The 11,145-nt window shown below is 38.7% G+C and overlaps 1 protein-coding gene across 1 annotated transcript; it reads left to right on the top strand.

Moving 5' to 3' along the window:
- The first annotated feature begins 113 nt into the window (after positions 1-113).
- On the top strand, positions 114-10,343 carry LOC139944559 (tubulin--tyrosine ligase-like protein 12). The gene is made up of 11 exons (XM_071941606.1): positions 114-281; positions 914-1,104; positions 2,065-2,263; positions 2,718-2,883; positions 3,408-3,726; positions 4,405-4,614; positions 5,245-5,359; positions 5,918-6,069; positions 6,296-6,389; positions 7,512-7,719; positions 8,473-10,343. Exons 1-11 carry the CDS (start codon positions 159-161, stop codon positions 8,622-8,624), a joined length of 1,929 nt encoding a protein of 642 aa, XP_071797707.1. The 5' UTR covers positions 114-158; the 3' UTR covers positions 8,625-10,343.
- The last annotated feature ends 802 nt before the right edge of the window (positions 10,344-11,145 follow it).

Raw genomic sequence — 11,145 nt, 5'->3', positions numbered from 1 at the left:
CAAGTGTCGAGCCCCAATTTTATGTTAGACGGGTTCCGAATGGGCGTCGTATGCAAAGCTTATGATTGTACAGAGAACACTAGGTACCATGCGCACGTGTGTTTGTGATTATTTTTTGCATCAAGAGTTGTTGTATCACATCGAAAGAGCAAAGAGGCATGGAAAACGGACTGGAAAACAACGATTACAACGATTTTGTACTCGTCCATAAACCTCAACTAGAAAAATCAGGAGTTCCACAACATTTCTGGCATAGTTTGTATCTCAAACTAAGTAATCAGGTATCGATTTAAGCCAACCAAAGTTGAAACAATGTTTGTGTAGGCAACACATCCAGGGTCCAGAGGAGTGCGGTGGGTCGGGCGGGGCTGTGTGTGTGTGTGGGGGGGGGGGGTCACAAATCACAGGGACAAATAGAAGATACGTTTAACAATAACTTAACAGTAAATATGTCAAATCACAAGCCAGTCACAAAAAATGTCCCAAAATAACCAAAAGACCCACAAAAACCCCAAAATAGATAGCTTATTATTAAAGTGCCTTTACTGCTGACTTTTCCTACTTCGTCGGTGTTTGGCATAGTTCTTCAGTCGGGATGTAAACGCCAACATCAGGCATTTAATGACCCATTTCATTGTACTTGCAATCATTTTTGTGCTCTAAATTGATTTTAGATTTTAGGCCCCCAACCAAATGGAGAAACCGCTCATGACAATCGAAGGATTCTCTGTAGTGTAATATAGAAGATTGTCTTTCCTCAACATCATTCATAATGTCAAGTGACAGATTTGCCGCTGATGCATTTTAAACAGTCGTTGATTTACATCCACTACCCATATTTTAAAATGACTAAATATAGCCTCCATCAGTAATAAAACCTGAAGATTTAATTTATTTTCCCCAACCAATGCAGGTTTACGATGCCGGTGAAAAGTTTATGCTGACGTACATGAATGATGACGATGAGGAAGAATGTGAAGAAGACACTGATGAGGAACAAACTAGAAATAAAATAAATGAGGAGAATACTGGAGAAGACAAACCCCCAAAGCTGAAAGTTGTTGTGAGTCACGAAGATGGGTTGTCTTCTTCTCATGAAGACAGGTGTGTGTCAAGATGAAAATATTTGTTTCTTGAACTTGTAGTTGTGTTGCTAGCTATACAGCTAGACTTGTGGACAAGATGTTAATGGTCTGTCATTGTGAGATAGTAGAGTCATCGTGGTGGTTAAATACTGCTCTCGTGAGATCACTGGTGTGGGAAGCTGCTGGCTGCTGACTTCAGTTCTCCGCCGTTAAATGGGAGCGTAGTTGTGAGAGCAGTAGTCCTGGGAGGGCAGCAGTCTCGCGAAAATAGGAACCCTGTCACTGTGACATACATTTAACGACTAGTCCACAAGTCTACTATACAGTTCGCAGTGTACAGTAGTTGTGATGATCAAAATGATTTGGCCAATCAGGTTTGCTCAGTGGTTTCATTCCCTGCCTTCCACTTCAGTGACCCTGGTTTGAATTCCAGACTGGAGCCTTGATCAGGTTTTCAGTCCCTACCTGATTGCATGGGTTATCTCCCTCATTTTGGGGATGCCTGACCAGAGGAGCCTAACCTTACCAACATGTCACCTGACTTGAACCAACTGACCTGACTGACATGACCAGACAGGCCTGACTGGACTAGCCTGAATGGACTGCAGGATCTGACCATACTGACCTGACCAGTCTGACCTGACCGGACTGACCTGATCGGACTGACCTGATCGGACTGACCTGATCGGACTGACCCGACTGACCTGACCGGACTGACCTGACCTGACCTGACCTGGCCTGACTTGGCTTGATCTGACCTGACCTGACCTGACTTGACTTGACTTGATCTGATCTGATCTGACCTGAGCTGACCTGACCAGTCTGCATTACCTGACCTGACCTGACTTGACTTGATCTGACCTGACCAGTCTGCATGACCTGACCTGATTTGACCTGACCTGACCAACATGACCAGACAGCATGACCTGACCAGATGAACCAGACCTTACTGATCGGTCTATTCCATTCTTGTTTACAGCATCTTTCTGATTGACCATGCTTGGACATATCGTTTGATCGATGCAAGACGTCAGCTCCATGAAGTCCCAGGGTTGCTGGCTAGACTGATGAGTCTCATGGAACTCAATAGAACGGCTGAAGACAACGACGATGCATGCATTGATGGAGTGCTGGGAGAATCGTGGAAGTACAACCGTACATACAGCTTAAACATACAGGTAAAGTTAAAGGTCATGGGTTAAATTAATCAGGATTGCGAATCAACAGCATGAGTATTGGGCTCACTATTCAAGCAATCTATAGGGTCAAGTACTTTAACTGAGCACACAAACCGTCCACCACCGGCAGTCGCACCCTTGTCTAGATGCTGAATAGGCTTTGACAAGTAGCCGGATAGATGTAGATGTAAAAATTTGAAAGGTATAGACAGTGCTGTCAGTGTCGTTGAGTGTTTTTAATGCAGAGCAATGAGGTTTGATGATTGTAAAAATATGTTCGTCTGTCCATAGGTTAGGGAACAAAAGCATCTTGTTCAACCTTTATACCCTAAATGTTGCCATTAATTTGCTGCTTATTCTTTAATCATTGTGTGCTTGATGTATCTCATACCCTCAAGATTCTCAAGATCACTCTGACATGTCTTAGCATAAATTATTTTGTTTTCCATTGAAGGGACTGAGTACTGAGGACAAGCAGCCAGTGTGGTACATTCTGGATGAATTTGGATCACGTATTCACCATTCGGATACTCCAAACTGTCGTCTGGTACCACTCCTCTACGCATCACAGAACATTGCATATGACCTGCTGTTTCCCTTAAGGCACCTGGAGTATGGAGGTAGGGAACTGTCTACATTATCCACAGATATAGAACACAGAGAACGCTAAGCACAATTTGTCAAATAGGCATGAATTGGCTGTTTACTTGCTTCGAGAGGTTATAAATGACCAGTTTAAAGGCAGTTTGTTTGTTTGTTTGTTTGTTTGTTTGTTTGTTTGTTTGTTTTATTCACCAAATAAATGTAGATGTATACAATAAAACTAACCTGTGAAAATTTTATTTCAAAAGGAGGTTGCGTTTTTTATATATCACTGAAACTTCCCGAAGCAAATAATGTCCACCAGGAAGGTATGCATTATAGGAATAACCAATCTGATGAAAAATGATATCTTTTTACAAACTTTATTATTTCGAAATAGTATTTATCAAAGTTTGTATAGTTGCCATTAGTTTTCAGTGATTACCAAACGTTTACAGGCCGTGACCCTTTAACGCAGATTGAAACCTGTGACTCGACAGACATTGTTGAGGTGGTGATAATACTAATTTGTAGCTCGCTCCCTGTAATTGTCCATTTTCAGAGGACGTAACGGTGGACTTTGCCTTCAATCATCCCGACCCACTGATGCGTCAGATTCACCTGTTACCATGGCAACACAGTGACCTAACCCACGTCAGCACAGAGCACCCTGAACCAGACGACGCTTATCTCTCCCGATGCTGTAACTACAAAGCTCCTGTAGTAGGTGATGAAATCATCTTACCGGACACCTCTAAGCAGCTGAAGGTCTTTAGTAATAACTCTCAGGCTTCAAATAATCTCAAACATCCAAAGTTTGTGATTGTTGAGAAAGAGGAAGATGCGGATATTCTCTACGTGTCCAAAAATAGAGATTACAGGTTGGTCAAGTCTGTCAGAGTCAAAATTCCCAAATTATTGTTAATTTTATTTTGATTTTGCTGAAGACCTTTTCACACTACTCTATACCCCTGGGGACCCCAGGACATAGTAGCGGGTCCTTTCACACTGATCTACCCCAGCAAGTTTGTGTTTGTTGAGAAAAAAGAAGAGCCAGATGTTCTCTTTGTGTCGAAAAATAGAGATTACAAAGTTCCGAAATTTGGTTTATTTTGATTTTCCTTGGCATTTGGTTGGAGACAGAAATGTATTTTACGAATTACTTCAAAAGTGAAATATTTTTCAAAAAGCTTTATACTATCAAAGGCTGCTGTAGGCTTCTGATCAAAAATTTGTATAACAATTAATTTTAAGAGTGATTACCGAATGTATATCTTCCCTTTAAGCACCTCTAGTGTTATTATTGTGCTTCAAATTTTCCCCTGCATATATTGGTGTCACTGTTAACAGTCTAAGTATCTTAAACAATGAAATGGAGTTTCAATCGGGGTTTGTAGTCTTTATGGAATGCTTAAACTTTATTTGATACATTTTTTGTTGTTGCCAATATTGGAATAAATGTCTTTACAACTATTATTCATGTAACTTTTTGTAGGAAGTAAAGAGTTGTAAGAATCATTGCAGTACATAATTTGAGATTTCATTTTCATTACCGTCAGGAAAATTTCCACCGAGACCCACCAGTTCATCAGCCAGTTTCCTGGAGAGAAACTTATCACAACCAAAGACCTTCTTGCCTTTGTTTCTAGACGAGCAGGAACAAAGGACCAATCAGGGAGAAGCATTGGCCCAAAATGGCTCCCAGTGACCTTTGACCTGCTGCTGGCATTGCCTCAGTTTGTATCGTACTTTCAACAACAAAAACAAAAGTGAGTTTTCAATTGAATCTCTGTCTTAACTCTTGGTCTACAAAGTGCAAAACACAGATATGAAAAATAAAAACAGAGATATGGAAAGCTTACGCTGCACTTTATCCAATGATCAACCATTTTATCCAATTAAATCATTGGGTCTGTAAAACAGGTGTCTGTCTTTATATCCTTGGGCATAGGGAAAGGGACAAGTCTACTGCACCTCCCATGGCCCATCCTTAAAGGGACATGTTGCCTTGGATCAGTCAAGTTGGTGCATGGAAAGTGTTTGAAACCATTTGTTAGAAAGATGTTTTAAAAGTAGCATATAATGATCCACACAAATATAGTTCGCAAAGTATAAGGAAAACCACACACTTTCGAGGCAGGTTTGTGTGGATTATTATAGTCTACTTTTAAAAAAATCTTCCTAACCATATCGATTTCATATTAAAAAAAAACTGTTTCAATTGCTTTTCATGGAACAACTCGCCTGATCCAAGGCAACGTGTCCCTAAATAAAAATATATAATATGCCACTGTAGATTCAGAAAAAAAACCTCACCTGTTAAAATAATTAAACAGCGAAAGTGGCTGATTCAGCATTGAATTCTTAATAATCTCTTGGTTGTGTTTTTTTCTTCCCAGGGGAGCACAAAATATCTGGATTTGTAAGCCGGTTAATCTAGCCCGTAGTCTGGACACCGTGGTAACCAATGATCTGAATCATATCATCAGACAGACAGAAACAGATATTCCAAAGGTAAGGGCCCTTTTCAAAACCACGGCTTCGGCTTTGGATTTGGCTCAGGCTAGCTTGGCTCCGCCGGTTGTTTTGATAATTTGTGCGTGCTTTGCGTATACGCGGTCGGGGCTTCAGATGAGAGAGCAGAGCCTCAAGCCGCACGCATCAAAAGCCGAAGCCGTGGTTTCGAAAAGGGTCATGCAAATATGTGACTTTAGAAAGATTGTCTGAAATAAAAAGGTCACAACTCCTTAAGGTGATCCTCTGGCTGCCACTTCCCAAGTTGTGTCGTAAACTTGGGTGTGATCCTTGGCTACACGGCATTAAATGGGTGTATGGCTTCTGGCTGCCCCTACCCCTCGCCGACCAAACAAAGACAGGGAAACCACCAACATATGGCAAGATAGCTCAATTGGAAGAGTCTCGACACCTTAAACCAGGGGGCATTGGCTTAGATTCCTTTATTTTTATCTGTGTTCAATCCCAAATTATTTCAGATTTACCTGGACAGTTTCCGTTGTGGCTTATGACTTGATAAGATACAAATAGCGGTCAATGTTAATTTTCTTTATACAGGTTGCCTGTGAGTATTTGACAGACCCAGTCCTGTATCTCCGTGATGGGATTGGACCAGTCAAATTTGATCTTCGTTTTATCGTCATGTTGTCATCGGTGAAGCCGTTAAAACTTTATGTCTACAAGATCTTCTGGACTCGATTTGCTAACAAGTAAGTCATGGTACCACAGAGCCGCTTCTCACAATGTTTTGATATCAACCTCTCCCCATTACTCGTTACCAAGTAAGGTTTTAGGCTAATAATTATTATTACCAATAGTGTCCACTACCTTCAAAGTCCTTTTGTCTTGTTGTATATTTTTAAAAGCAAACCCTGCCAAGGACAATCCGATGTGTATCTCATTAGAGTCAATGTGTGTTTTGTTGATTACTTACAGGCCATTCTCATTGGACCATCTTGATGATTACAACAAACACTTCACTGTCATGAACTACGTTACAGGAGGTGAAGTTGGAGATAATTTCTTTCAGGTAATTTCAGATCCATTTTTTTATCCATGTAATAGTAATAATAATAACAGTTTAAGAGATTACACGGTGATGCGCGTAATCTGCACAAAGCAAGCCCCTTTTCTTTTATAATGATAAATATTTAACAAACGGAACCTATGCATTCAAGTGACATTGAAAGGATGAAGCAATAGGATTTGATGTATTGCCACGATCGGGACTCGAATACCCACGAACACAGAACACCAGAGCTTGAGTCCAGCGCACAAGACCGCGTGTCCATGACAGTTTGGCGTACCATGATAATGGACACAAAGACCACGAGCAAGCCGGAAACCATAGTTAATTGCATGCCTGGAGCTTTTTACAACCTTTTGGAAATGAATGTTGGAAAGGACCAGTCAAGTCTCGCAAGTATTTGTTGGAACGTTAGGTTCCCACCTTAAATTTTGCTAAAAGCGTAATTATTCCCTGGCCTAGAAAATTTTCCAATATTTGACACTTATAGACCAAAGATTATAGAAAGCTGGAGATGGGGAATTCGGGCGGAAATGTAAAATCAATTAACATTATTAATGATGTTATGTTTTTGTGCTTTACAAATTATTGTCATTGTCTTCTACATGTATGTTGCTTTCAATTCTTGGTATCTTCCATATGATGCTTGTGTGTCTTGAATTGTAGCATCAGAATATCAACTTACCAGTGTTGTTACCTACCCTTTATAGTATTTTTTTGTCTACAAATGTTTTCTTTAATAAAATGTTGTTGTTAAACATGCAGATAAAAGATTTAAAAATGTATTCACAGTTATTGTACACCAATAAGTGTATGACCTTTGACCTTGTATGTAAATTACTTGTTAATATTAACTAGAAATGTCATGTGATGCCGACCTCATGTTCAATTGTGTCACAATTATTCTTCATCAAGTGCTATATAAATGTTCTGTATCAATTATTGTTACTATAAATTTGAGACTAAGTTGTGGAAAACCAAAGGTCAAAGTTATCGTTATTGTTCCCAGTTCTACCAAAATGGGCCTCAAATGTGATTACATATTTTGTTCACTAATTATATGACGCTTTGCGTATTCGGATACATTAAATTACTTTAAATTGAATTTGATGTTTTTTCCACTAGGTGCTTTGGCATGAGTTTGCCACCAATTTCAACCAGCAGTTTCCTAGTTACAACTGGGAGGATACAGAGTCCAATATTCATCAGATGATTCTGGAGTTCTTCCAGGCGGCCATATCGGAGCCTCCGCCTAAGGGTATTGCCCACTGCCCATGGTCAAGAGCTATGTATGGATTGGACGTCATGCTGAAATGGGACACCAATCATGCTGGTAAACCCCTTGTTATGCATTGTAGATGCTCAATGAGGGCGCATGAGGGCGCTCTAAAACATGTTTGTATCACTTCCAGGGGTATATTCAATCATACAAAAAACAGTTTTTAAAGACTGGAACACAATACCACCACAGACGTCACGTCCATCACAGACAATAAGACCTCTAAAGGAGCCGTTATAACACGCCTCTAAAGCAAACTAAAACTACGGTGCAACAAAAGTGACAGAAAGGCGTTTGAGCTGTGCGGGAGGAATCATGTATACCCCGGAAGTGATAAAAAAACAAATTTTTGACTCCCATAAATGGCCGCCTGTGGTAGTTAGCAAAGTAAAAGCAAAACCACGCAATTTCGTGGAAAATTTGTGTGGATCATTGTATTCTACTTTTGAAACGTCTTTCTAAACCATATGCATTTTATAACAAACGGTTACAAACGCTTTTTAAAGAGCAACTCGACCGATCCAAGGCAACGTGTTCCTTTAACTTCTAAGGGAAACACTAAATTGCTCAACTCTCAATTTGATTGTTTTTATTCAGGAGAGAACGCTTTAAACTTCCAAGGGAAACATTAAATTACTGAATTCTCAATTTGATTGTTTTTATTCAGGAGAGAACGCTTTAAACTTCCAAGGGAAACATTAAATTGCTCAATTCTCAATTTGATTGTTTTTATTCAGGAGAAAATGCTTTAAACTTCCAAGGGAAACATTAAATTACTGAATTCTCAATTTGATTGTTTTTATTCAGGAGAGAAAGTCATGCAGCCGGTTCTACTTGAGTGTAATTTCTTCCCAGACTGTGAGAGAGCATGCTGGCATCGGAAAGAATTCTTTGACGACATCTTTAGTACCCTCTTCCTTGGGGATATAACGGACCGACCAGTGAAAGAGCTGCACTGAAATAAAAAACTGAAGTAGTTTATTTTATTACAGTTAGCACTGTATTACTCAGTACTTTTCCGAGTATAACTGTATAATGTTTGAAAGAATACATAATTCTCTTTAACTGTTATCTCCTGAATGTGATCTGTATTTTGCTATTTATCCTCTCTCATATCACTAGTAATGGCAGTATACAAGAAGATTTCTTCCCTTTTTGGTTTCTAAGCTGTGCCAAAATTGTGAAACAGTTCTAAGCGCCTGGCAATTCCCTCTTTGTTGATCCCCTGTAGTTGCATGACTGCTAGTTTAAAACTTCTAACATGCTACACTGTGAACATTTTCATTTTACTTGTTCCCTATTTCATAGAGCTGCTGAAGCAAACAGTACTGCTTTAACAATTTTCTACTAAGCAAAGATAAGCAGGACACCAGTCACAGATGGTACTTGTGTTATCATTTGACTCTGTTAAATTTAATTTGTTTTGTGCTCAAGCAGCTGTATGAAGTAGGACCCAGATGGTCAGAGCAGGGAATTGTTGGAATGAAACGCTTAAAGGAACATTACAGAATTGGTTTTTGCTAACAAAACAGTTGCTGGCAGTGTAAGCACTTTATGTAATCCACCATATACATAAACTGACAAACCTGTAAAGCTTGAGATCGATCGGCCATCTGGGTCACGAGAAAAAATAGTGAAAACCCGATTACAAATTGATGCCAAAATAAAAATGAATAAAACGATCACTGAGCGATAAACTCCAATTGCGAAATTAGATTGTTTATTTCTCATAAAATATGAAATTTCAGACAGAAATATTTCAGACAGAAATATTTCAAGGGATGTTTTCTACTATCATCATCATTAGACCATGTAAGTTTTATGTAAATCTGTGATCTCCACGATTTTTGTTTCTTACCAATTCTGTAATGTTCCTTTAACACAAAGGTAAATGAGCTTACTTGATTTTCATGGGTTATTGATTAAGTAACCGACCTCTAATTGACAGTTATTTACTAACATGGTTTATTGTCATTTTTATTTTTATATTTTAAAAACAACATTTTGAGTTAGCATCTACTTTATACTCAACCCTCCTACTGTTTGACCATGTAATGCCATCCACTGTCATCCACTGTGGTTTTAAACAATGCCAGCCTTCAATATGATATAAGGTGGTGAAGGTATCTACACAGTACACAGTCAGCCCTCCTACTGTATGACCATTCAATACAATTTAATGTGATTTTACATAAACTATGCCAGGCCTGTAATGTGGTATCATTTGGTGTATGCATACAGTAAACACATGACCACAGTTACGTGATTGTAACACTATGCACAAATTGTGTATTTGAATGGTTTCAAATACTAGGTCAACTCACTGGGTATATTTACCAATAGCTTGTTTTATTTACAAGACTAACGTTAGTAATGGGTTTTTTTAATACTAAATTTAAGATAAGATGTGATCATCTTTGGCATCGAAGTACTAATAAAACTTGCTTTATAAAAAATAACTTTGTTCTTGCCTCAAATGTCTTGAGAATGTTTCTGTCTGGAATGATATTGTCTTTGTATGAATCTAATATTGTGGTACCACATTATGTTGATCCTCTTGAAGATCATCAAAGCATACTGAAAGAAACGTTAGGTTGTCAGCCACCAGTTCTTCTCAGAACCAACACTACTCAAAAGAGATGTCCACATCTCACATTATTCTACTCTCACCATGCAAAGTTTCAAATTCTGCTCACTATGTTTATGTTTCGATGAAATTTAATATTTTTTGCGAAGCAGGAGACCATCCACAATTTATCTCCCTCAACACATTCAATCCTCATTTAAAATTATACATGCCTTCCCCTTTACTTAATGAGACTGTGAAACAGGAATATAAATTGCATTAATTGCTAATTATGTGAAATTATTATGATTCAGGTCTGTATTATGTTAAGTGCTTCTGAAAATTAATGGCCATGAAAACTCACATGGTAACACGTACAGCAGCTTTGGATAGTATAATGCACTTTGAGGAACATTTCACTTCGAAGTTCTATGGTTATGGAAAAAAGATTAAACTTGTTATCCCCCAAATTTGACTATAAGAAGCTGATAAGAAGCGTTACCGCAGTAACGCTTCTCAGACTGTGTATTAATACTAGGGATAATTCTTCCTGTGTAATCGCGCCGGATTTTCGGCGATATCTCAAAATTGCGAAAACCTTTTTCTAATCATTGTTAACCGTGAGTCCCTGCACCGCCCGAGTTTGCTGAAAAGATAAGTAGTTTGCAAAACTCTTCAAAAGCAAATTACTAAGAATCGTGGTTCCAAATTTCAAAAGATACCCAGGGCATATTAATTATGTGCAATTCGTGTCCTCCTCGGTTATTATTTGTTCAGAAGTAATAAGTCCCTAGGGAGCAATAAATGCCTCTCGTTAACGGCTACCGGTGATTTTTATGGCAATTATTATTTATTGTGTTAAAATGTACACAATAGGTTTTAAGGCTTTTGTCTGGCTCAATGCTCATACTGAT

Source organism: Asterias amurensis, chromosome 11 (genome assembly GCF_032118995.1).
Source record: "Asterias amurensis chromosome 11, ASM3211899v1".
NCBI lineage: Eukaryota > Metazoa > Echinodermata > Asteroidea > Forcipulatida > Asteriidae > Asterias > Asterias amurensis.
This window is presented reverse-complemented; position numbering and strand designations above follow the sequence as displayed.